The 27,091-nt window shown below is 54.5% G+C and overlaps 1 protein-coding gene across 1 annotated transcript in view; it reads left to right on the top strand.

Moving 5' to 3' along the window:
* Window positions 1-27,091, top strand: part of NECTIN1 (nectin cell adhesion molecule 1) — a 98,794-nt gene that overhangs the window by 40,423 nt on the left and 31,280 nt on the right. Inside the window, exons 2-4 of the mRNA XM_039496282.1 lie at window positions 23,593-23,943; window positions 24,561-24,863; window positions 25,340-25,457. Coding sequence (XP_039352216.1) covers window positions 23,593-23,943; window positions 24,561-24,863; window positions 25,340-25,457 — 772 coding nt within the window. The remainder of the gene's footprint in view (window positions 1-23,592; window positions 23,944-24,560; window positions 24,864-25,339; window positions 25,458-27,091) is intronic.

Here is a 27,091-nt window from a genome sequence, read left to right as displayed (position 1 = left end):
TGGTCCCATGGGCTTGGATCGTGTCTGTGCAAGGAGCCATTATTGCTCCCTGATCTAGTCATCTGCTCGTGAGGCTATCCCTGCTCCCCAGCACCCTGCCTCCCTTCCCTGTGCTGCATGTGGGGAAGGCGGCAGGCATGGGTGTCCGACCACCTCCCCCAGCGATGCAGGCCTCTGGGAAGACAGCCACACAGACGGCGCCGCAACCATTGCGGGAGTATCCAGAGCCAGTATCCAGAGTATCCAGGTGCTGCTCCCCCCGGCCCAGTCGCTAGCGGCCACTTTCACCTTTTTGCCCTCTGCTCCAGAGTCCCATCCCCAGAGCGTGGCAAAGACCAGTGGCTGCCCCGCAGGAGCCCAGTTATGGCACCCCGGAGCCCAGTTCTCCCAGAGACGTCAGTGGGGGAGGAACCACGGGGAGCCGTCCCTTGGGGCTAACCCAGAAGACCCTGTGCCCTGGGACCCTGGCTGTAGCGAGGAGGTGTGGGGCAGAGGAGGACGTGGCTATTCCGGGCCCAAGAAACAAGGTGACTCACAGGTTGTGGGGAGTGGGGAGGATTAGTGGTCCGAGGGCTGGCTCCTGTGTGTGCAGCTGCGCTTGACACACCTCACCGGCTCTGTGTCTCTGTTCAAAGGGAAGGCGAGGAAGAGGCGGCAGGTCCCAGCTTGTTCTGCCCTGACCCAGCCAGGATGGGAAAGCGGGCAAGTCGGAGCTGGAAGGGGCAGGGTGCGGCTTCCCACAGCGGGAACCAGAAGGGGTGGAGGGGGTGGGGAGAGGGAGACGCGGGAGCGTGCTAGAGACCCCAGGTCCCGTGGGACCAAATCTGTGACTCTCCTGGTGCCTGAGGGAAAGGAGGGAGGAGGAGCCGGGGTGGAGGAGGAGAGCGAGCCCTGGGGGCCTGCTGCTCTCAGAAAGGTAGCCCCACATGGGGCCCACCCGACGTGGCCTGTTCTAGCCGGCCTGGGGAAGGTGACCGTAGGCAGGAGGAGTTAGTCGCGGGGTCATCACTGGCAACGACGAAGCTCGGTGTGCTGGGACTTAGGGTACGTCTGCACTTGGAGCTGGAGGGAGGGGGGCTCATTCCCAACTGGAGGGGGCGTCCCCACGCTAGTTCCCACTGAGCTACGTGGCAGCCACCCCGAGTGTGTACCTAGCACCTCAGACAGGATTGTTCTCCGGGTCGTTAGCCCCTCCTGCTGCTAGCTCCGCTCTCGTTTTAGGGCACTAGCTGGCGAGGAGCGCCAACAGGTCTGTCTCCTCGAGCTAGTCGTCAAACCCCAGCTTGAAGCCAGACGTCCCCTTAGGGAATGACTGAGATCCGAGCGCACGGCCATGGAGCAAGATGGGAGAATCGGGGGGCACGTCCAGCCTCCCACTGACCCTTTGACTGCCTCCTGCAGGCCCCAGGACTCTGCCCGTGAGACTTGGGGAGCTGCCATAACCTTATATGGGGACCCTGACTGCCAGCGCTGCAGGGAATTGCCAGTCCTACTGTTTCACCTTAGGACTGGCTCAGATCTCGGCTTCTTGGGAGATGTGGCCTCCCCATGGTTCTCTCTCACCGGGAAAGCGGGAGGGAATGACAGTGTGTTGTGAGCTGGGTGATCCGTGGGGATTCAGGGCGGGGCAGGGTGTGGTGGGCACAGGGAAAGTTTGGTGGGGCTGTTTTGGTGGCCCCAGTGCCCCGTGGCGGTGCCAGTCTCAGCTGGAACTGTCCCCTCATTTGTCCAATTGTCCGTGGTAATTGGAAGCCTGTTAATTAGTCTGTTCTGCTCCATGGAGTGATGATGGAGAAGCCCTTGGCAGAGCCCGTGTCTTGCAGGGATGTAGCAAGCCCCGGCCTAGCTCCTTGGGTGCATCTCCTTTCCGGCGAGTGCTCTCTGCCGGCTGGGGGCTCAGGAGGGATGAGCAGCAAGTCTGGCTTCTGTGTCCCCGGGGGGATCCTAGACACACTCTCGCCATGACACGAGTCCCCTTACATGCGGGATTCCCTCGCGGCAGCGACTGGGGATGAGGGAATGAGACCGTCACGCTGGGATGGATCTGTCCGCAAGGGTTGCTTAACGCAGGCAGTTTCGGTGTGGTGCGGTGCGAAGCTCCGTAGGGCTGGATCGCAAGGGGTTGTGTGATCTAGAGATAGGCTCAAGCTAGAGAATTCTCATCCAGGTGCAGGTTTCAAAGGCTCTCAAGTCGGGGGGTGTTCGGATGTGGGGGTTTGGCTTGAGAAAACAGGAGCCATTTGCAGAACCCACCTCTGGATTTGCATTCAAATCTTGAGCAACACCTGTGTCTGGGTGGTTGGACTAAAGAGAGTTTAGCTTGGACCCCGTCTGTATGATAACAGCTATATTTTTATGATGGTATCGTGGCGCCTCCGCTCCTGGTGCCAGGCCAAACCTGGGACTGGGGAGGCAGCAAGGAGAAATAAAGGGGAAAAGGTAAACAGGATCCTTTTAACCTTCAAGAAAAAAAAGTTTGGGGGGAAGGGGGGATTCAACCTGTATCTCTGATTCTGGCTGATGATTTTGTGTCTGTACAGAGTTTCAGAATCAGAAAGCTCCATCGACATGCTGAGGATCAGCCATTATGGAGGTACCGTGCTACTTCAGCCGATTCACCCCGGCCTCTGTTCTGCCCCCTGGCAGTCATTGTGCTCACCTGGGTATAATGTAGAGTTAGCCCAGATCTCATCTCCTGAAACTCTGGCGGGGTCGGGGAGTTCGGATCTGAATCTAGTTCTGTCACTGCTGAAGCCAAAATCCCCGCCCCATTCTCAGTGCCCCTGGTTTTGCAGAGGGATTTGAAATCCAGACCTGAACGTTGCAGCTCAGAACCCTGGCTGGTAAACAGGCTCTGCCGTGGGCCCAGCGATGGGCTCTAAGGGTCTCGGATAAGTTCTCCCCATTGGCGTGTTGCTGCAGGTCAGAGACTCCCTTGCTCTCATGTAAGAATTTAATCAAACACAAAATCAGCAGGCAGCTTTTAGTGAGATATCCCAGCCCTGCCGAGGCAGCTGGGGTTGCTTTAAACACTGACCATTATTCCACGGGCTCTCTGCTTCCAGGTGATTAAAAGGGCTTAATATCCACATAACCCAAACAGCTGCCTCCAGATAACGTGTCTGTACCCAGGGGTCCTTTAGCTCATGGTCCTGTCTGGAGATTCCCATTGTTAGCAAGAACACCACAATCTGGGAGTCAAAGCTGGGGGGGGGGCAGTATTTCTTTGAAATGTCAAGAGATATGGGTGGCAGTTAGTTGGGGAATGCAAGGGTTTGTGGGAAATAGTGAGAGACAAGGTGTGTTTGTGTGGGAGAGAGATTCAAACACCCAGTTTTTAGAGTGGTGAAAAGAAGGGGACAGGCTAGAAAAGCGAAGAGGCTAGCCAGCTCCTGGAAAAGGGGAAGGAGAGAGTATGATTTTGAGATCTTAGAATGGCGGGGGGGTGGGGGGGAAGAGATCAAGATCCAGATCTCAGCTACGTGGGGGTAAATCTGGAGTAACCCTGCTGAAGTCAGTGGAGTTACTCTGGGTTTACACTGGAGTAAGGGAATCAGGTGTTAGTTTTCAGGTGTAAGGTGCAGAATTCCCAAAGCCCCCCCCGGGGCTGTATATAACCCATCCCCGTCTCCTAGCACTCATGGCAGCAATGAGAGGAAGGAGCTGCCTTCACACTTCTGGTGGCGACTGGAAACTCCACTTCCCTTTTGGGCTTCCTATTGGTTTCCCATCTGTTTCCTTTGCCTGAAGAGCTCTGAAGGTCGGAGCCAAAACTGCCCTGAGCAAGACACCCCCAGATTTGAAACAGGCTGGGGGAGAAGTTCCTTAGCCTTTGAGGCTGGGTTTCACCTAACAGAGGAGAGGGAAATATTGTCCCTCTAGGGGTGGCTGTGTCTTGCTGGTCGGATCTTTCCCTGCGTGAGGCACCTTCACTTTCCCACTGGCTGTGTCATTCTCATCAGTGCAGGATTTTCCTCACATGGCTGAGTGTTTGGTATGTCTGATATATTTCACTAGATATAGGCTTTGGGCTGATGTCACATTCAGTGCCCACTGGCTTTGCATTCCTGGAATGTTGGTTTAAAGTTTGGGCTGATGCTAATCCAGTGAGATGAATGCAAACCCCATAACAAAGCCAGTTAATTTTGTTAGACCCTTGCATGGGCTTATGGGGTCGTGCTGTTTGTTCAGGGGAGACCTGTTACTGCCCCAGCTATTGCGAGTTTTGTGCTGAAACAAAACTAAAACCACGAGACTTGCTCTGTGCTTGTCTAGAAAGAGCAAGAAATTTCACTTGACATTTCAAAGAAATATTTTCCCCCAAGGTTTGACCCCCCAGATTGTTCTGTTCTTCTTGTTAATGCATGGAGAGCTTGTTTCTCTTCTCCACTTTGCATTCACCTAAGAGCATGCAAACCAGAGCCTCCTCCCAGCAGCAGCAGGCAGATCTCTGTTCTGATCAGCGATCCCTGAACTGCTCGGTGAAGGGTGACCCTTCGCCTCTCCAATTCACTCAATGATAGCAGTGAATCCTGTCGATGTATGTACACGTCCGGCCCCCATCACCAGTGTCTGAGCATCTTGCAACCAGGCAGGGAAGCATTATCGCCATTTTACAGATGCAGCATTTAGCCACCCAGAGGTTAAGTGATTTCCTTGTCTGTAGGTGGAGCTTTTCTTTCCAAGTCAGCACTGAACCAAACACCCCTGCACCGGGTTTGCAGGTCCTGCAGATGAGAACTCTAGTCAATGTCCTAAAGATATTTCAGTATGGCTGGTTTTCAAATACATCTACCTCTAGATCTAATCTCTGAGGTGCTCAGCCGTCTAGCTATGGTATTTCTCAGGAGCCTGTCACCTTGGTATCTCAGCAATGAGTAGGGAAGCTTCTAAACTGTTGAGCAGCATCACCGTGTACAGCGGCTGCATTCCACCCCAGAGGTGGCCGCACTTCAGTGGCAGGTAAAGACTGTGTATAGGCTACATAGTCTGTGGAGTGCTTCTGCTGCAGTGTCCCTTTGGGTAAAGGTGCTAGGGGAAGGGTCGTTTTTATTAGCATCTCTGATCGCTTCTAGTTTAGAGGGAAATGACTGGCGACACACCGCATAGCCATGGGGCAAAACTCCAGCTCACTTCGGAGACCTTGATAACACGCCCGATGCCAAGCAAGGGAGGCCGGGTGACCTGCTTTTGCTCCTCTGAATCCTGAGCAGTGGAATTAATTCAGGCAAAGCTTTTCCCTCTCGGGGCTGATTAGCCTGGTTGCTAAATCAACACGTGTAAATAGCTTTTTTTCAAAAATAAATATTTATTGCCTGATCAAATGTTTTTGTCATAATTAGGCACTGCCGCGTGGAATGTAGAGACTAATTAGCCAGCCCCATGCCCAGCCCCCTGCCAGGTGCGGGGCAGAGAACAACCTGGATCACACCTGCTGGGAGCAGGCAGCTGCCAGGGTAGGTGGCGGGAGGGCCTGCCTTGCTGGGGGTTCTGTGGTGACTGCCTGAGTGTAATGTATTAAGCACAGTGGTGGTGCACTGGGCATGGAGCCCTGTGGGTTTTGGCCCTGTCATTGGCAGGGGAGTGCCAGGGAAGGGGCGTTCACTAGCTGTTGGGTGGCATGGGATGGGGCCATTAATATACTTAGAAGGCACTGGGCATGATATAGGGAAAGGGACATGCCATGTGCATGGGGGATGCCATGGGATGGAATCACCCAGGCAAGAGATTGTCCTTGGGCATAAGATGAGGCTTCAGAGGGATGGGGACATCAGCAGGCAGGGAGGATGCCACAGGTTGGGAGCATGTGGGAAGAGGGTGATGTGGAGTAAGGGGACCGCATTGCACATGGGGTGACATGGGGTTGGAGTGACATAGGTAGGAAATGCTGGGGGATGAGGGTGCCCTGGGCATAGTGGTGCCAGGGATAGAGACCACTAGGTGCTGAGGTTTTCAGAGTAAAGTGGAGAGATGCCATGGGCACTGTGGTATTGGTGTTCCAGGGGCAGGGAGTGATAGGCAGTGCGTAGGCCAAGGTATGACAATGCTCACCCTCAGCCCTGCCAGGAGAAAGACAGAGACCTGCACCACTTGTAACTTTAACAGGGAAGTAAGTGTCACTAATTAAGCACAAACACTTTGCTAATGCATCAGACACATGGGGTGGATTCCACTTAAGCAGGAGAAAAGTGAGGTGCAAGTCTGGCTGAATCCACAGTGCTGTGTCAGCATCAGGCTGTATCACAAACCCTCTGTATTAGATACTTATCCGCTCTACCCGCCACTGTCCTCCCTTGGAAAGCAGCTGCCTCACTCTCTGTCCAGGCACTTTTAGAGACCCCTGGTGAGAGTGTGGTATAGATCCCCTGCTGTGCCTGATCCACAGAGGAGATGAGTCTGTTACAGCACCCGCCAGGGAGGTATGTCTCTTCAGCTCAAACTTGAGTAGCTTGTGTTTTTAGCTCTGGAGATCCCACTTCAATCCCCGGTGGGTCGGCCCAGATGGCAGCTGTCACAGTAGCATCCCTGCTCTTGGGATCGGACTTCCCTTTCGGTCATGCTGAGGGTTCTTTGTCGGCTTCCTCTTGAGAGCTGAGAACTTATTGCACGGCTGTGCTGTGATGCGTGGGGCCGGCTGTTCTGGCATTGGAGTGGAGGGATGTGACAGTATATGCAGCTTGCTTTTGTAACAGGGCACTGCTGTGAGGCAGCTCACAGTGCTGGAATCCTGGCTGGCACTGGGGGCACTGCTCTGAGGAAGCTCGCAGTGCCGTAATATTGGCTAGCTGGAAGCTCACAGCTGCCTGCCTGAGAGCAGATGCTGTGTGTTGTGGCCAAACACACAGCCTCTAGACTACACAGCCAGGTGCTGAGAGATTTCATCCAGCCGCACGCAGCTTTTAAAAAAGTTCTCCTGGAAACGTGAAGAACCCTTTGCCTTCCTCATTTCCCCACCGCTGTGGGAGCTGGCTGAAATTTCCTTGGGTAAAGCTGATCATTAAAAATGCAGAATTGCTGCAGGAATCGAGTCCATATTGCAGTTTCTGCTAAAAAATGTAACAGTTTGGTTTGTTCTTTTTTTAATCAGCAAAGAACATGAGTTCTTTTAAACAGCCTCCGTGTACCAGTTACCGCTAAGAAAGAAGCAAACAACAGATGGAGGGGAATGGGGGCTCGCTAACCAGGTGGGTGGGAAGAGCAGAACCTTCTGTACAGAAAGAGGGAAAGACAGGGATCCTTCTGGAGGGCAGATAGCTGGAGGTTGAGAACACTTCAGAGCCAGAATCTAATGGCTGGATAACCGTACTCAGAGAGTAGTTATTAATGATCCCCAATCCTGCTGGAAAGGTATAACAAGTGGGGTTCCGCAGGGGTCTGTTTTGGGACTGGCTCTGTTTAATATCTTCATCAACAACTTAGGGTAGGCCTATACTTACCGCGCGGGTCGACGCGGAGAGTTTGACTTCTCGGAGTTCGAACTATCGCGTCTAATCAAGACGTGATAGTTCGAACTCCCCACGCGCTCCGGTCGACTCCGGAACTCCACCACCGCGAACGGCGGTGGCGGAGTCGACCTTGGAGCCACGGACTTCGATCCCGCGGCGTCTGGACGGGTGAGTAGCCCGAACTAAGGTACTTCGACTTCAGCTACGCTATTCACGTAGCTGAAGTCGCATACCTTAGTTCGACCCCCCCTCCTTAGTGTAGACCAGGCCTTAGATATTGGCATAGAAAGTACGCTTATTAAGTTTGCAGATGATACCAAACTGGGAGGGATTGCAACTGCTTTGGAGGATAGGGTCAAAATTCAAAATGATCTGGACAAATTGGAGAAATGGTCTGAGATAAACAGGATGAAGTTTAATAAAGACAAATGCAAAGTGCTCCACTTAGGAAGGAACAATCAGTTTCACACATACAGAATGGGAAGAGACTGTCTAGGAAGGAGTATGGCAGAAAGGGATCTAGGGGTTATAATGGACCACAAGCTAAATATGAGTCAACGGTGTGATGCTGTTGCAAAAAAAGCAAACGTGATTCTGGGATGCATTAACAGGTGTGTTGTGAGCAAGACGAGAAGTCATTCTTCCGCTCTACTCTGCGCTGGAGTATTGTGTCCAGTTCTGGGCACTGCATTTCAAGAAAGATGTGGCGAAATTGGAGAGGGTCCAGAGAAGAGCAACAAGAATGATTAAAGGTCTAGAGAACATGACCTATGAAGAAGGCTGAAAGAATTGGGTTTGTTTAGTTTGGAAAAGAGAAGACTGAGAGGGGACATGATAGCAGTTTTCAGGTATCTAAAAGGGTGTCATAAGGAGGTGAGAGAAAACTTGTTCACCTTAGTCTCTAAGGATAGAACAAGAAGCAATGGGCTTAAACTGCAGCAAGCGCGGTTGAGGTTGGACATTAGGAAAAAGTTCCTAACTGTCAAGGTGGTTAAACACTGGAATAAACTGCCTAGGGAGGCTGTGGAATCTCCATCCCTGGAGATATTTAAGAGTAGGTTAGATAAATGTCTATCAGGGATGGTCTAGACAGTGTTTGATCCTGCCATGAGGGCAGGGGACTGGACTCGATGACCTCTCGAGGTCCCTTCCAGTCCTAGAGTCTATGAATCTAATCCACTTTGCGGCTGCACAGGCATGCCATGGGCTAGCTCTTGTGGCTACTACTCTACCTGACCCGGCACCCATCCAGAATGGGTAGGTGTGATCTAAGGGGAGGGCATGGGGATGGGCCAGCTGATTCGGCTGAAAGGAGGTCAGATAAGAATGGAACCCAGGAGTTCTGTAGTTACATAATACAATGATGGAAAATTCTAACAGGGATGGATGGATGGATGGATGGATGGATAGATAGATAGATAGAAGGTGTATGTCGGATTCAATAGATGGAGAGGTACACAGAAGGTATTCTCTGTGTGTGTTGTATAGATTAAATATAAAAGGTTAATATATATTTTTAACACACCTTCCATTTTTGTGGCAGCCTCTTTCCCAGTTTCCGTGGGGACTGAACGTGCAGAGATCCCAGGCTGAGGTCATGATGTTTTGACGCTGGGAGGAATCACCTCCAGACAGCCTGTTCTGGGATTCCTCGCCCAGCTTTGCAGTTTGCCCAAAGTTTCAGAGCCTGGCCGAGGAGTTTACTTTTCCCATCCCATCCCCAAACCTTCCCAGCATCGCTCATTGCTGTGCGAAAAGAAAATATGGAGCCAGATCCTGAGTTGGTGTAAATCAGCATCGTTCCATTGAAGTCAAAGAGATACACCAATTTGCACTAGCTGAGCATCTGACCCTGTATCCGTGGGCCCATTTCTCCAATGTGGGCCCTGAACTGGGACAGTGGATTTGACTCTATTCCGTTGGCTGATCATTAAGGAAGTTGAGATCTGAATGTCCTGACTATGGCCCATCTATGTAATGCAAAATGGTTGGAAAATAGAAGGGAAGGTCACAAATATTTGAATGACAACTTTTTTTGGCTAAAATGTTAATTTTTTAAAACCCTCCCGGCCTCTCTAAGGGACCCTGCCTCCAGACCTCGCCTGCTTCTGGGCAGCTGGGGTTTGGAGCCAATTCCAGATCTGACCTTTGTTACTTTGCCTACGTATCATGACTCAGACTGGGCCACCAGCTGCCAATGGCCTCCTGGTGTTGGAGACCTTTGGATCTTGATCCAGATCCGAGCTTCATGGATCCAAACGCAACTGGCCTTTGGGGATGGTCAGATTCCAGATCCAAACTTTGTGCCTCGGGTCTGCCTCCCTGGAACATCCCAGGCCTGTCGCTGCATGGTCTGATCAAGGCTTCAGCTACGAGGTGGGTATTTGTGATCCTACCTACCCACTCAAGCATCCTGAGATGGGATCTGGAGGCCATGGTGAGTCTCCCATGGTTGAAAATTGGACTCCTCGGTCCAGATGCTTGAAGGTATTTAGGCACCTGACTCCTATTGCTTTCAATGGGAGTTAGGTGCCAAAATACGTTCAAGGATCTGAGCCCCCGTGTCTATTCAGTACTGGATTTCTCCACTGCTGGTACGTAACCTTGGGAGGCACCACTGGACTCTCCCACCAGACCCTGGGAATCAGTGGCTGCGTGACAGTGTAGATGGTGGATGGTTATTCTCGTGGAGGACCGATGCTATGGTGCACTGTGTGTCTGGCAGGCATCCCCCCATTGTGTGTTGTTGCACAAAACCCGAGCTAGCGCCTTACCTGGGCAATAATGTGCCTGTTGAGTCACACTGTGCAACCTGTAATTCCAGCCCTAAGTGCTGGTCTAGGTGATGTTTAGCATCAGATCCCCCTTGCGTTTTGTTTGCTGTGTCTCACCTGCCGTCTCCCTCTGGGCTCCAGACTGCCTGGGAGTGTGAAGACGCCTGTCTGATGAAGGGACCATGGGTCACAGGGAGGTTCCCGTCTCTCCTCATAGCTTTCTAGGCCTGCTCCCTGCCTGCTCCCAGCCTCTTAAACGCTAGGCATGCAAATCCCCTTAGCCTAACCCCACATTATCTGCATTTGCCAATTTTCCTCACCTCAAAATGAGGGCTTGTGCCCACTGCAGGCGTCTCGAAGGGCAAGTGGGCACAATTCGCTGCCTGGCCTGGGCTCCTGGGAGGACCGGGCATTAAATCCCTGCGTGGAACAGAAGCCTCGTTATTGCACCTTGTTGCAGCAGAGCTGCTGTGCTCTCTCCCTCCCACGCAGCCAGCTGAGTGCCTCAGTGTCCCATCAGGCCAGGGGCCCCGAGGTGCGGCTTGCGGGGAGCACCTAGCAGGCTGGAGAAAGGGGTTTCGATTTCTTTTCCTTGGCGTCTAGAGGGGAGGAGACTCGTCCCTCCTTTTTCTCCTTTTCTCTCTCTCTCCTTCCCCCTCTTTTGTTTGCTCTGCCTCCCTGCTCTGTTTGTACAAAAGCATGGCATGGGCCCCAGCTCCAATGTTCTGGGTCCACATCCAGATCTAGACTGCCCCTCCCCTCCCCCCCCCCCCCCGCACCTTCCCAACCACATCAGGGACTGTTTGGATCTGGGGAGTTGGTTCTGGTCCCTCTTGACACCCCAGGGCCAAGCAGAACCAGAATGTTCAACACCCAGGAGCTCCCATTAAGACCAATGGAGAATCCCTCCCTCCGTCCCACCTCCCCACACCCCATTGAGAAGAATGGGAGCTGCTGGGTGCTGGGCACTTCACATACATGCCTGGCTGGGCGCTGAGCAATCTGACCCCTGGATTGTACCCCGGTCCCCAGGGGCAAATCATCTTTCCCTTTGCTGGAGAGAAAGACCTCCCCACCCCACCCGACCCCTCCCACCTTGCAGCCTGTGTCTGGGAGGAGCGTTCCTGGGTTGGGACATCTTTGCCTTTTCGGTCCTTTTCAGGCAATCAGCTGGGAGGGATGAAGCAGATAGACCCCTGCCCTTTAGGTCCAGTAGACATGGGGGTTGAGCTGAGTGGATCATAGCGACTCTTGTTCTGAGTGGATCAGTGACTCCCAACGGCAAAGCCGCGTTCCCACCCAGCCCAGGGCCGCGTCTGTACCAGACAGGACAAGGCAGGCCCCTCAGCCAGGCTGCGACCCTCACTCGTCTCCTCCCCCCAGACTCACTGTGTGATTAGGGCCATTGCAAGGAGCCTGTAGTGGGTGGTCCCCTGGCTTGTTTCCAGTCCTGAGTCTTAGGAGCACGGCAGGCTCCCTTAAGCCCCCATCTGTGCAGCTGCCTCCTAGCCCAGCGCTCATTCCAGCCACGGCCTGGCCCTGGTGGAGGCTGGGAGCTGATCAGACACAAGAGCAGAGCAGCACCTCCGTGCTGGGTCAGGCAGCATGCATGGAACGAGGGGATCCTCTCCCTGCTCAGAGCTTGGGACAAATCCGGCTCTGATCTCAGCTGTTAAGTTCTGTGGCGTTTCAATTGCTTGGACCAGAGCTGAACTGGGACCTTGGTCTTTAACTTCCGGGGGGGGGACCCCTTTATTCCGAGATTGCTCTCTGGGGACCCCCCTCTGGACTCAGCTTCCCTCAGGAGCCCCCAGAGTGTCCATCTCGGTGGGATTCTTCTAGCCGAGCTCCCCAGAGCCACTCAGCAGCGAGACAACGGCTCACACTGGTGAGGTGGAGAGGCTTAAGGGAGCCAGAGGGTCTGTTCACAGTTCTCCGCCCTCCCAAGCAGCAGCTGATTTGGAGTCAGCTGATCAGGCCAGGGATTGGTGGAACCATTTGTCAGAACCCTATTTGTGTCCGTCCCTAGTCACAGAGGGGTCTAGAGCTGAGAGCTGGGAGTCGGGAGACCGGGGTTCTCTTCCCAATGTGACCTTGCACAAGTCGCGTCCCCTCTCGGTGCCTCGTTCTCCCCATCGGTAGCATGGGGATGACACTTACTGCACAGCAGTGGGGACTGTTGGGCTTAGTCCATCCATGTCTGTAAGTGCTTCCTTGGTCGCAAAGTGCCAGTATCGTGTCTGAGCCCTGAGCTTGGGATCAGAAAACATGTCAAACCTCTGCCTCAGGTTAGAGCGAGGGGACACAGACGTCGTTCTCCCACTGACTCCCTGGGTGGCCATGGGCAAGTTACTTCACCTCTGTGTGTCTCCGAGTTCCCCATCTGTGAAACCGGGACAACAATTCTCACAGGCTGTTGGGAGGGGGAATTAGTGTCAAGCCCTTTGAAGATGTAAAGCTCTGTCTAAACGCAAAGTATTATTCTTACAGGTGGGGCCAAGGTAGGAGGGATAGGTAGTGTCACTCGGTGCCTTAGACTCGGCCAGTCTGTGCCCAGAGGAAGAGGAGGAGTTTGTGAAGCTCTGAGTCTAGATTAGATGAAGGCTGAGCAGGAGGCTGGGAAGCAGGCAGGGGGGTAGCGGACTTGTTTCTGGTGCACACACTCATGCAAAGGCATATGCTGCCCTTTGCAACCTGTTTTTCCGTGGGCAGGAATCTTATAAACAGCCCTGGTGGCTCCAGGGTTGTGGAGATACAAAGATATATATCACCTTTCCTGGAGTGACTATCCCTCCAGCTAAAGAAGGCGAGTTACATTTGGAGAGGGGGAGGCACCAGTGAAGAATATCTTTCTTTCTCAGTCACTTGCCCCACTCCCCCATCCATATTCATGTGCCCTCTTTCTTTCTGACCAGGGGAGTTTGCAGGTGCTTACAGGTTCCTCAGAGAGTTTCCAGCCTCGGTCTGTAGTGAGCTATCAAACCTGAAAGCGACCTCATTCTGCTTGCAATCATGCATTCTCCCTCTTCTCCCTGCTTTGACGGACAGAATTTTAGCAGTTGGTATCTTGGGAAGGATTAGCAAGCAATGCCTTGTATCATCGAAGGGTTCAGAATCCCAGCTCTCAAAAGGCACGGAGCATCCATGAGAGATTAGTTGGTACATTCATTCCAGGACCACAGCTGGTGTAGGACGGGACGGAAGCAAGACTGTAATCAGAATGACATGAGGTTAGAATCTGCTATCTTGCAATCCGACCACATTACTATAAGGCACAGCAAAGCAGGGGCCCTGAGTGATCTAATGGCACAAAGATATCGGCTCTGGTTGATGAGATGTCCGTTGGGGCTGGCATTGATTGGTTTGTTTTGACACTCATCTGGTTTCCCATCCAGAACATAACACCAGGTGACTCTCTAATCCCTTGTGATTCCATATGCCTGGCCAGCTGCCCCTTTGGTGACAGTGTGTCTAGAAGAGGCCAGGTTTAACTGCCCCGCTGGGATCAGGAGGGGTGGGGGCATGGAGATGGCAGCCATTAACCCGGCCTGCTGGCGCTGAGCTCGGGGCTGAGTCAGCAGAGTTTCGGCTTTTGTCATGTCCCCATTGTGCTGCTGGGTGAGTCATCTCCCCAGGCCGGGCACGCCACACTCTCTGCTTCCTGCTCCTACTTTAATCCGACAGCTCGGGGGATATTTTTTCCATCGGGTTTATTTGTGATTTCATTGAAGCTGTTAGGTCTCGGGTTCCTGTTTCGGAAACGAGACGGTCTCACGGATTGATCCCCCCCGAATGCCTCTCTGACCCTCTCCTGCACAGAACTCCCCGAGCCACCTCCAGAGGTGACCTTGGAGAAGGTGGGTAGGAGGGAGGCTCCCATACATTCAGGGGGATGCGTGGCAAAATAAGCTACCATTGCTCCCAGCACCTTTCAGCTGTACTGTTCTCTTCCACCCAGTGCTCTCCTGCACCCACGCAAATATCTGCTCTGAATCTGGCCCCTGCTCTCAGCCTCCGGGAGGGATATTCCCACAGAGGTGATAGCAGGGGCGTGTCAAGGGTGATGTTCTACCCAGTAGGGGGTGCTCTTGCCAGGCCCTGTGTTTGCTCATCTGCATTGCCTTCCCTGCGTCATCATGACCGATGGAATCATAACGGAGGGCATCTCGCTTCAGCTCACCTGCCCAGACTCCACCATCCCCTCCTGCGTGCAGTTCAGTGGAGAGCTGTCAAGAGAGCGATCCCCGTGAGCAGCTCATCGGTAGGCTCAGGGGATGACCCCACCTGAGCCTGGGTGCTACCTCTTCCCTGGCCCTTGTCCACACGTGACCCGGTTTCCTTAGCAAAGACAACTCCTCGAATAGAGTTCTGGCTCCTCTGCACCGCTGGGATCCCGCTACCCAGCCACTCTCCCTGGTAATAATTATGCCTCAGAGGAAATGACCCCTGGAGATGGGTCGGGGAAACTGCGGGACAAGGTGTGGAGCTAGAGACGGGAATACGCCAAAGGAGAATGGGAGGGGGGTGAGGGGTACAGGGCTGGTTGAGGGTTTGAGGGGTGAGGGATACAGGTCAGTGGAAGGGAAATGTGTCAGAGTCAGTCTGAGGGGCACCTTTCAGAGGAAGCCTGGGGCTGCCGTGGGGGGCGAGGAGAGACAGAAGGGTTGGGTAAACATGCGGGAAATGGAGTCTGGGGAGGGAAGAGGCAGGCTGGCAGCACATCAGCGCTGAGGGGTGCAGCTCGTGTGGCATGAAGGGGTGCAGCAGGGGAGTGAGACGAAGAGGCTGAGTGGGAACTGGTGAGATGCCGGGCACAGAAAGCCCCGGGCAGCGGGGTTGGGTCGAGCGGTGACGCTCAGCACGGGTCAGGCACAGGCAAGGGGCAGAGCTGCTACCCGCTGTGGGGTGGGAACTGGCAGAACTAGCTGAGGGATTAGCTGGCATGCTCGCGGGGCGGGGCCGGCGCTGGGAGCGGGAGCGCGGACTGAGGAGCCTTTGTGCTTTGCTGCTGAGCTTTGGCTTTCGTAGCTTTATTGCAGGAAGGCCCGTCCCAGTGCTGTGTCAGCACTTTCACCTGGAGCCCTGCTCTGCCAGCCTTCCTGCTTCTGCCCGAGGGAGCATTCGTCTCCCATTCACACTGGGCGAAGCGGCTGCTCTGAAGTCAGTGGACCCAGAGCAGGGGAAAAGCCATGGGAGTGGGCAGAGAATCACTATAGTGAGTCTAGTCTGCAGTTCATTTTCTAGCGGGATGCCTTTTGCCATTCACAGAAATATGAACCCTGAGAGGCTGTGTGGCCTAGTGGATAGGGCTGGTTCTCAGGAGACCTTGGGCGTGTTTCTAACTCTGCCACTGACCTGTTGTGTGGTCTTGGGCAAATCACATGCCCTCTCCCTTTGTCTGTTTCCATCCTGTATATTTAGCCTGTAAGCTCTTGGGGACGGGGGCTGTCTCTTACTGTGTGTCTGTGCAGCGCCCAGCACAACGGAGCACTGATCTCGGGCAGGTCTGTAGGTGCTACCATCAGACCAGTCATCGTAATAGTGCCAGGAAAGTTATTATAAAGCCTTGAGGGGAATTAGTGGGAAAATCAAAAATGGTCCAGGGCAGATCTTCCTTTCTGGATTCAGTGTTGACTGATGGCATCCGGGCGGAGATTGAAGTTTAGCCACCAGGCTGGGCCAGCCTGGTCAAGCTTCCTCTCCATTGTACCTCAACCTGGGTCTCTTTCCATTATCCGCTACCATTAGACTGCCAACAAAGGGGCCAGACGTGGGACACTCCTTGGAACTAGACAGAGAACTACCAAAAAAATTCACTTCACTACAGGCCGCTGGCCAGCCATCAGCTGGTGACATCTCTGTCGTCACTACTGATCTACTCTGGCTATGAACTGGTGACCTCGAGTGAAAGGGGCTGTGTATCCCATTAGCAATCCCAAGCCAAGATTGGTCTTTCTTTTCTGAGAGGGATTTGAACTGAAGCCAGAGGCGGCATTGTAAGCCATGCCACTGAATCCCCAGCTCCTTGATGTCATATAGCTGTGGGAGGGGATGCCTTAGCTTGCAATTTTCTCGACTTGTCCCTGCCATGATCTTAATGTTATTTCAACCCAGTCTGGACATTTGCATTTGTATGCCACTGTGTCACCTTCAGTGGCAATCTTGCCACACTATCTCACTAGCTATCTCTCTGTCTTATTACTAATGCGCCTCTTGCATGGCTGTCTAAGCACTACTGTCTAATCCCTCTGGTATCTGAGCTCGCATGCTAAGCAGGGTTGAGGTAGATCAGTATTTGAATAAGAGACCTCCAACGAAGGGCTGGTGTGCTGCAGGAAGTGGTGCATTGGTGATTCATTAGGGAGCACTCTCCTTTCTCAGCCAGCAACCAGCTAGTGACTAAGCATGGCGTGGTGAGAGCGGTGCCTCTCAGAAGAGATGTAGAATGAAGTTTCTAATGCCTAGTGATCAGTTAAAATCTCTTGGGCGTTTTTTTTGGGTACTTTTTTTGCAAGAGGAAGGGTGTTAATCCCAGCGTTTGGCCATGTCCCAGCTCAGGTAATTACACCCTGCCTCTCAAAATTCCCCACATGGTTTCAGCTGGATTCAAGATTCTTTATTACTTCCCATCTTCCCTAGACCATGTGCAGTGTTGCTGTGGGCTGTTAAATGCCTCTTGCGTTCTGCTCCAGAGGTGGCTGCATTTCAGTGCCAAGTGACTTGATCTTTGTGTATATATAGGACAACACCTACTGAAGTCAATGGGAACTGTGGGTGTACAGAGCCTCTCAGGAGCGGATACTAGAGAAAAGTAAAAAATTAATGCATTATAAATAAACATAGACTGTAGTGTAGACATAGCCTGAGACACAAGGGCTTTTGCATCTCTGACCTATTACAGCATTTGTGTCAGCAAGGTACACAGCGATATTGCCACACCATAGGGGAGTCTCAGCAGGCTGATGCCAAGGGCTGTTTCAATGCCTTCGGGGCAGGAAGGATATCTGGGAACGGGCGGGAGAAATCCATGGCGGGTTGGGCCAATGTGAAGTTGTGCAAAGCAGCGTGAAGTTCACATGGTTCTTACTAACAAAGAGCGATCGATTGGGTACACGACGGTGCAGCAGAATGTCAATCTGCTGTCTCCAGCGATTGCTGGATCGTCTACAGCCGTGGTTCCCAAACTTGTTCTGCCACTCGTGCAGGTAAAGCCCCTGGCAGGCTGGGCCGGTTTGTTTACCTGCCGCGTCGGCAGGTCCGGCTGATCGCGGCTCCCAGTGGCCGCAGTTCCCTGCTCCAGGCCAATGGGAGCTGCTGGAAGCGGCGCGGGCCCAGGGACGTACTGGCCGCCACTTCCCGCAGCCCCCATTGGGCTGGAGCAGCGAATCGCGGCCACTGGGAGCAGCGATCGGCCGAACCTGCGGACGCGGCAGGTAAACAAACCGGCCCGGCCCTCCAGGGGCTTTCCCAGCACAAGCAGCAGAACAAGTTTGGGAACCACTGGTCTACAGAGCTCTCTGAGTGGGAGGCAAGACTCCCGAGGGGCAGGACATTAGGCAGCCATGTCCGTAAAGCACCGTGCTATCCCTTTCGTTCAAGTGGGAGATGCTCTTGTTCTTAGCAATGACGAGCCCAGGTTCCAGGTGACCGTGCAGGGCTTGGCAGGCACCAGAGAGCAGTGCTGGTGGCTGCTTAGAGAGAGGTCTCGTGGGAGGGGCTGGGGGAGGAAGGAGTCCCTTGGTTAGAGGGTGGAGGTCTTGGTGCAGCAGGAGGGATGGGGGTAGTTCAGTGGGTCTCTTAGAGCCTGTTCTTCTATCCTAGCCCAACACTCGGGGGCCTCATGAGGCCAGATCCAGCCAATGCCTGGGCTTCGTGTCCCAATCCGGGACGCAGGGGAAGTATGAGCCAGGGGACACCTGCCCACATCCTCCTCCCGCCACGCCCCTCCTAGCTCCCTGCCCATGCCGCAGGGTGCAGCCGGCTCTGTGCTGAGCACAGTTGCCAGAGTGCTGGAGCCTCACATGGCCCAGTGCGTGTCTGGAATGAGGAGCCGGGAGAAAAGGCTCCACACGAAGCACTTTGGAAGCCAGGGCGGAGAAGTGGGGCTGAGGTCTCCGCTAATGAAGTCAGGGCACCGGCATGTCTCCAGCACTCAGCTGGGGCTTTCTGGCCCTAGAACTAGACAGGAAGTTGCAGTTGGGCACGCTCTGATGTACACAGCTAATGCTGCTCAGCGCTCTGCCTAGCTAGCTGGCTGCCTCCCGGGCAGAGGCAGGGACAGGTCAACGGGCTCTTGGCGATCTGGCACGGGAGCAGCAGAGCTGGACATGGGCCTACTCCTCTGGCTCCCGCATCACACACACTCTGGGCTCTTCCAGGCCTCTCCAGAGGCTGATTGGGGGCTTTATCTTCTCTCCTGCGTGCGCACACTCTCTGATTCCCATCAATAATTTGTGCATTGGCCCTGATGAATTATTGAGTGTGCACTGGGCCAAGGGGAGAGAAGCCATCAAGTCTCAGTCACCTTGCAAGCAAACGCCCTCGAGGGCAGCCGGCTGCTCCGTGACAGCCAATCTACACTCTGGCTGCAGGTTGAGGTTGGGGAGCTGAGGGAGGTCGCTCATGTTCGCTGGTAACTTGCAAAAAGCCTTGGCTCCGTCTGACCTCGTTCTCAGTGATGCGAGCTGGGATTTGGTGTCATCGCTTGGAGGTGGGGGTGGGGTTGTTTCCCCACACGGGATCTGGGGCGCTGCAAGCCAGGAGGGGTCATCAGAGGTTTATCCCCTCTCCCAAAGCAGCCACCAGCGTTCAGAAACCTTGGGAGGAAACATGATTTCCGTGTGCTCGTTGTTTTCTTGTTATATTTTTCCCCCTGCAGTCTCAAACAGTTAGGAATGTGGGTTTCTTAAGCAGCTGCATGTAGAAGCCTGACTTCCAGCCGGGCACGGTGCCTGGCCGGATCCTCACCTGGCCTCAGTCAGGGTGGCTTCTTTGGCGTGGCCACACTGCTTTCCGCCAGCCGTGGATCCAGCCCTCCGTGTCTGGGAGGTGAGGGGCCCCCCTGTCACGGGGGATCTGGCAGCTGCTTCTTGTTTTACACACGTTGGAGATCAGGATCAAATTTAACATTATCCAGGTCTCCGTCACCTTGCTGGGCATGTGTGCAGCCATCATGTTCCATGTCCCTCTGCCCTAACCCCTGGTTCTCTGCGGCCTGCTACACCATATCCCTGTATCCTAGGACCTCATGCTCCATGACCCTGAGTCCCAGCCACTCCAGCTCCATTTCCATGTATCCCAGCCCTTGCACTCTGCCCAGTGCTGTTTCCCTTTATCCCAGCGCTCCTTCTGCTCTGTTTGCATGTCCCTGCGTCTGTTCCACTGCCATGTGCCCGGGATCCTGCTGCTCCCTCTCCATGACCCCAGGCTTGGAAAGATCCGGGCAGGGAAGAGAAGGCTATTTTCCGTGGCAGAATAGCAAGCCAGGCTGAATGCCCCGGCCTGGGGTAAAAGCGGGAAGTGTACTGCAGTTCCAGCTCTTCGAAGAACCTGACCAGTTTTATAAGGATCCTTAATTAGTTTCCTCGGACATTGCCGGGAACAGAGCTCGGGGTAATGGAATGGAATTAACATAGGGAACATTGAAGCTGAATATAAAGAAAAACTTCCTGAAGGTATCAGCCTGTCTGTCTGTCTATGCTATTCCTCATCATTATCATCATCCCAATGATATTTCTAAGGTGCCTGTCACCTTAGCGTCTGGCCTGTGGAAAAGCATCCCTTGGCAGTGATGGAAACTCCGTTTCTTTAGGCCACCCATCCCCTTGCCATTGGGACATCGCTCCTCTCCCTGTAACTGCATTGGCAGGGCGGTGCCCCAGAGAACCCCGGAGGGTTCTTCTGTCTGTGACTTCCATGATTATCTGGCCAATCACTCGCTTTTCTGGCCCTCGTGGTAAGGAGTCCAGCCTCGGCAAGGAGCGGGGTTTTCTGCTGTCCATTCGCTGAACTGAAAGTGAACATGGCCTCTTCCTCTTCCTCTTCTATTGGCCTTTGTATAGCTGGGCTCCTGGGGAACAGCTGAAGCCTGTAGGGTCACAGAGCTTATGTGGAGCTGGAGCCAGCTGCACCATCGCCCAAGCCCCGGAGCCAACAGCTCACTTTGAGAACCAGAGCTTGTTGAGGGAGGTTTCTCACTGGTGGCTGAGCCTGCCTGCCTGTGCTGGCAGCACTTCAGAAGAAGGTGGGGCTGGGGCTGATGAATCCATCTTCCCCAGGCCTTGGGAGAGAGAGGGAGTGCTTAGCACACCTACATGGAGGCAGCAGTGAGCCGTGCAGGCGTCTGTTCCCAGGACCTTTGCTACGTGACTGTCTCTGCTAGCCGGCAAGCTGCCACATGCTCTCCGGGGCTGTAAACACTTCAGAACTGGGGTGCTTGGCAAGGCTCTGGCTCACCTCTGCAGGTGCAGCCAGTTCTGCAAGAGGCTTTCTCACCTGCAGGGCAACAGGATCCTAGCATGCAGCTCGACGAGTTGGATGCGCCGCATTTCCCCCCTCTCTCGAATCCCGGCCTGGTATTAGGAAGCACGGTGTTGCTCTTTGTCCTCTTAGCGTGCTCTGTCACCCAGTGCTCCTTGTGCTGCTAAGGGAGCCGCTGTTCGTAACAGGTCCCAGATCTCTGCCCCCTCTTCGGGGGTGCTGTGCTGAGAGCTTCATTGCCCAGACGTTCTTCATCCATCTCAGTCCTGCTGCCGTTCCCTTCCTGACTCAGGCTGGTCCTATCTGTCATTGCCCCAGCATGGCTTCGGGAGGTGCAGTGCTGCTGGGGGTGCTCTGCTCGACATCAGCTGGCTCCGTCTCCTCCCACACCAAAGGGCTGCTGGGCTGCTCCCAAACTAAAGCGACATTTGCAGTGCTGCTCTGCGGGGTCATTAGCTGCATCTAAAGGCCAAGGGGTGCGCGGTGGCACCTCACGTCACTAGTGCCTGGTGCTCCCCAGTTGCACACACCCAGTGCCTTTCAGTGACTATTAGCAGAGCATTAGGCAGGCACCTATTCCCTGGCGGTGCTGAGTGACTGGCCGGGCACGAAGCCTGGCTGAAGGAGAGAGCCCAGAGGAAGGGTATTGAGGCTTCGTTGTTGCCCTGCTGTGGTCTACGGGTGAAGTGTCAGTGCTGGGCAGGTTTTGTTAGGATCCCTTCTGGGCTCAGCTGGGCCGCGGCGAGGGCTGCAGACTGCAGGAGGGAAGCAAGTGCAGCAGCCTTTAAACAAAATGCTGGGAGTGAGCACGTGCCCGAGTGAGGACGTGTGTGTGGATGTGTGTTTGAGAGGGGGAACGCGTGTGCACCCCTGTCTGAGGATGTGTGTGTGTGTGCGCCTGCGTGTGAGAGAGGAGAAGTTGTGTGCCTGAGTGAGGGCGGATATGTGTGAGATTGGAAATGCGCGAGTGAACATGTGTGTGACGGAGGACACATGTCCATGCGGGATTGTATGCGGAGGGATAGATGTGTGTCTGAGGACGTGAGTGAGAATATGTTTGAGAGGACACTGGGTGAATGTACACATGTGTGTACTTGGGGTGGGGGCCCGTGAGGAGCTAATTCAGTTTTGCACTCACTTGGGCCTAGCTGGCCATTAGAGGAGCGGGAGCACAGAGGCCAGACTGTTTCTAGCCTTGGCTCTGACAGCAACAGTATTGATGCCCTTGCACTTAGCCGCAATGGCTTTGAATGGCTGTGTGCGCTGACCATGAAGATACTCTGTCTCCATTTCCCCTACATCCCTCCCTCTCTGTCTCCTGACCCTCCCTTCCTCTCCGTCACCCTTTCTTGTCCTCCTCCTACCCTTTCTCTCTTTCCCTGGGCTCCCTCTCTCACACTCTGCACACATGCGTTTCAGCCTCCTCCGTAAGGGAGTGAGCAGAACCAGCTTTTCCAGTTCTCAGCACCTTGCTCTTCCAATACATTTGTAATATAAATACCAGCTGTATAATTATTGGAGCGTTATCTCTAAACACACAGATGTGGCACCAGCCATAGATGAATTTAAATGTTGATCTTGTGAGAGACTTTATTTCCCACTCTGTAGAGGGAGGAATCACCTGGGACAGAGGAATAACTATTAAGAATATGCTACGCTTCTGCTGAGCGCTTTTCATCTCTGTGTTACAGAGCCTGTGTCTAGGAATGGCTTCATCTGCCTCTAAAATGCAGCCACCTCTGGGGTGGAACGAGGCAGCTGTTTGCCATCTGACAGCAACAATGCACAACAAGAAAGGAAAGGTCAGGAAGTGAAAAATAGAGTATCTGGATGGAGCAGCCTGTGTGTTCTCATAACCCTGTTCTTCAGATTTGCTCTGAAAATCACAGTCTAGGCCTCAGTGCATGCGCGCGCGTCTTTGTGCACACACACGTGCACGTATGTGTCAGTTTGCTAGTGTCTTTTGCACCCTTGAGATGTATCAAATGCTGCCAACAAATCCTCCCCCTTGCTTTCAGTGAGCCACCTGCAATGTCCTGAGAGCGGAGTTTGGCCAAGCGTGTAGCTGCGTGCGCCCATGTAAGTTCATGTGTGTACAGCGGGTGCCTGGTGATGTGGTTCCCTGCGTGCCTAGAACAGTCAACGTGTCGGGGCATGTGTGTGATGGCGCAGGGTGTGTGGATGTGGATGTGTGCATATGTGTGCTTATATAGCCACATGTGTGCTGTATATTTGCAGTAATGACTTCAGTAGCATGTGATATATTTCTCAAGTGTAAAAGCATTAGGCCGTCAGGGGATGGTCACAGGGCACCACGTTGGCCATTGGGCACTAGACCTTACTCAGTGGCTCCAGGGGGGAAGGGAGCAGCAGACCTCAGTGGCCGGCATGGCTGGGGGGTTTCTCAGCCCTTATCAAACGGCTGTTGTAGGTGGGGTTGCAGTTTGTTATACAACAGCAGTGGAGCTGGCTCCCCCAGAGGCTGACGTGGGTCCCAGCCAGCCCTGGCTGAAGCGGGCTCCATGGCGTTACATTGGGGTGGATTTGGCCCGGAGAGTTTTGTTATGTGACGCTGTGACCTGCGCTGGGGACGGACCTCTGGAGTCCAAGAGCTCTTGGCTAACTGGAAGGCAGGCAGCAGGGACCATAAGCCCCCAACGTCCATAGGGCGGTGCGCTCTGCAATCAAATGCTGTAGGAATTGGCACGGTGTATCGACTGCCTGACAAATTCCTGGGGCAGCTGAAATTCAGGGGGTGGTCGCGGAATGTCAGCACCTTGCCTGCTATGCACCAGATGCGGCTGTGGTGCAGGGGTTCCAGAGACCAGGATCCGTTCGTTCCTCTCTCTCACTTTCTCAATCTCATCCACGTCTTCCCTGCTCTGTCGTTGCAGGGCTCCGGGCTCAGACCGTCCTGGTCAATGACACAGTCTCGGGGTTCATCGGGACGGACGTGGTCCTTCACTGTAGCTTCACCAACCCGCTCCCCAGTGTGAAGATCACGCAGGTCACGTGGCAGAAGGCCACCAATGGCTCCAAGCAGAATGTGGCCATCTACAACCCCGCCATGGGGGTCTCCATCCTTTCCCCCTACAAGGAGCGCGTGACCTTCCGTAACCCCTCCTTTAAGGATGGCACCATCCAGCTATCCCGGCTGGAGCTGGAGGATGAGGGCGTCTACATCTGCGAATTTGCCACCTTCCCAACCGGCAACCGGGAAAGCCAGCTGAACCTCACCGTGCTGGGTAAGATATAGCCATTGCCTTGGGCCGGATGCTCAGCCCGTTTCACTGCCCTGGGTCAGAGTCACCCACCGAGCACCCTCTGGAACCTGGGACCAGCCACCTAGGACTCTCTGAGGCTCTGGTGGGGGGAATCCCTTGGTTTAAATTGCACCCACAATGCTCTTTCTCCATAATCTGACATTGCCAGGAGCATGGGGAGGCTGAACTAGTTTGCAAAGTGGCTTGAGCGTCCCAGATGAAAGACACTAGAGCGATACAAAGCATTAGTAGGGTTCCTCCCTGGAGCTCTCTTAGCCTGGGTTTGTGGGTAGAGAGACCTTGGCTTAGGATTCCCCACAAGGCTCTCTCTAGCCTGGGCTTTTCAGGGAAGGAGAGAATTCAACTGTCCATCCAATGTATCACCACCCTTCTTCATGACCTGCAGCCTGGAGGGCTGGATCCCTAGTGGCTGAGGTTCAGAGTAGCTCTGCTGAGACTGCAGGAAATTTGCTCGAGCTCTGGATCAGGCCAGGGAGAGCCCAACTATGGGGCTGTACTGCTGGGTGTCCCGGGGGTTGGGATCCATGGGGATTGGTGGTGATTTTATAACCTCTCCCTGCTCTGCTGTCTCTTTGTAGCCAAGCCCACCAACCGGATGGAGGGCACCACCCGGCCCCTCGTAGCCAGATCCGGCAAGACGGAAAAGATCCTGGTAGCCACCTGCATGTCCTCCAATGGGAAGCCACCCAGCACCGTCACCTGGGACACCAAGCTCAAAGGGGAGGCGGAGTTCCAGGAGATCAAGAACAGCAACGGCACCATCACGGTGATCAGCCGGTACCGCCTAGTGCCGAGCCGGGAGGCCCACCGGCAGCAGCTCATGTGCGTGGTCAATTACCAGCTGGACCGTTTCACCGACAGCATGACCCTCAATGTGCAGTGTAAGTGAGAGAGCAGTGGGGCCAGGCCAGCTGCCAAGGCCTGGGGTCTTGATTGAACATCCCCAGGGCAGGGAGGGTCACGAGCTTGCTGCCGGGGTGGAGACCAGTGCCGCGCCCTCCTTGGGGTAGACGAGAACAGAGTGATCTCTTGGAATAACCACTCACCCTCCCTCCCTCTCTCACCCACTCCTTCCTTTTGCCTGTTCTTTCTCTCCCTTTCCACCTCTCCCTTCTTCCTGTCTTCCTCTCTGCCTTCTCTACTCCTCTCTACTGTTCTCTGTCCCCATCTCTCATCCTCCTCCATTCCCACTGTTCCTCCATCCTTCTTTTCTTTGTTTTCACCCCCATCTGTCTCCTTTTTCCTCCTTTTCGCTTCCTCTCCCATTTCCTTCCCCCCTCCTTTCTCCATCTCTCTCTCTCTTCTGCCACCCCCCACCCCCGGCCCTGTTTCTTGCCTTCCCTTTCTCCCCTGACAGATGAGCCAGAAGTCACCATCGAGGGCTTTGACGGCAACTGGTTTTTGAACCGGAAGGATGTGAAACTGACGTGCAAATCCGATGCCAACCCCCCCGCTACCACCTACCAATGGAGGCTGTAAGTACCCCCAAGGCATCCGGCCCTGTAGCAGCACACACCACTTCCCACGAGAGCCAGGGAGCCCTCTTTGGAGAGCTAGAAGACTCCTACCAACTGGTACTTGGATTCCGTAAGGCCTGGTTGCAGAGACACAGGGCCTGGCTCTTCTCTCACTGATGCTGCTGTGAATCCGGAGTAACTCCATTGCCGTCAGTGGGGTTGCACTGGGGTAAAACCTCTGCTCTTGAGAGGAGAAATGGGGCCTGAGGGTCACTAGAGACCGAAACCATCTTCCCACGGGGAGTTCAGGCAGCAGAGAGAAATCTCTACTTCTGTGGGGGCTAAATGGGCTGTGTATAGAAATCCTGACTCTGCTGGGATTGAAACTAGCTTTCTACAGGGGACTCAGGCCTGCACCTGTATGGGGCAGCTCCTACACCAGCTGGGGAGCACGTCTATAAATCCTGCCTCTCTATGGATTGCCTCTACGTAGAACTCTGGGGCACATATAGAAGGGTCTGAAACCAGCTTTCTGGGGTGGGGCGTCTCGCTGACATTTCAGGGGGTCTGGCATTGCTTCTGTCCAGGACCCTGACCTTTTCAGCTCCTCCCCACCCCCCATGGAGCCGGCCTGTCAGACGCAGAGCAACCTGCTTCCTCTGCCAGCCGTGCCTACAGGACAGCCTGCGGGGCCGCGCTGGCGGGGGAGGCACCGGAGCGTTCCAGGCGGCTGGGGACAGCAGTGCCTTTCCGGGCAGATGGACGCACGTGGCCTGTCAGCTGAGATGACACGGATGGGGCTGGGGTTTGGTCTGAGCCCCAGCGCGTCTGCCTGGCATGGGCAAAGGCCTCCAGGTCTGCTCACAGCTCTCCTAACAGGCTCTGTGGGGGATGGGGCACGGTGGGGAGCTGAAAAGGTCACGGTCCCCTTCTTAGGGGACCATGATCCCCTTCCCCCAGGATTACGTCCCTTCCCTGCTCTCTCGGGTTATTCTCCTGCCCACGGCCTCCTCCAGGCTCAGCACTTGCCACGGGGAAGAGAATTCAGACCCAGTGGGCCCTGCCATCTCCGATGGAGGGGATCAGGCAACAGGCAAGGAGCTAGCAGCTCCCTCTCGGCCCCAGTTTGCATTAATTAGGCAGCATTGCAGGTCAATCTGACAAGGACCCGAGAGCGGGGAGAGCTGGGCTGCGAGAGCCGTTGAGCTGAGGCAGCAGGAGGATCCCTTGATGCACAGAAGAGCAGAAAATGCTGCTGCCCTCCCCGTGCTGTGTTCATGGTGGCTGGGAGATTGACCCCAGCACAATGAGCCGTGCAAGCTGCACCCGGTAGTGAAGGGCTGCAGGTGAGCACATTCCCCCAGCAAACCCGGGTGCATGGTGCCAGCTGCAGGTTCCACTGGGGCATGAAGACTCCATCTGCCAGCCCTTTTCCAGTGCGGCCCTGCCTCGGAGACGGAGCGTAGCTGTGACGTGTCCAGACGCACACAGACATGCTCTCCAGGGCCCCAGGAGGAGAGACGCCCTTTGTTGCGTGGAGGTCGAGCAGGTGGTGGGACACACATAACTCCATGGCTTCCCCTCAAGCTTGGAGGCTCTAGCTCCATCACTGGACCTGACAGAGTAACCCAGCTGTTACTCCCTAACCTCTG

The sequence above is a fragment of the Mauremys reevesii genome, linkage group 12 (assembly GCF_016161935.1).
Source record: "Mauremys reevesii isolate NIE-2019 linkage group 12, ASM1616193v1, whole genome shotgun sequence".
NCBI lineage: Eukaryota > Metazoa > Chordata > Testudines > Geoemydidae > Mauremys > Mauremys reevesii.
The sequence above is the reverse complement of the archived record's forward strand: the minus strand, read 5'-3'. Positions and strand labels throughout refer to the sequence as shown.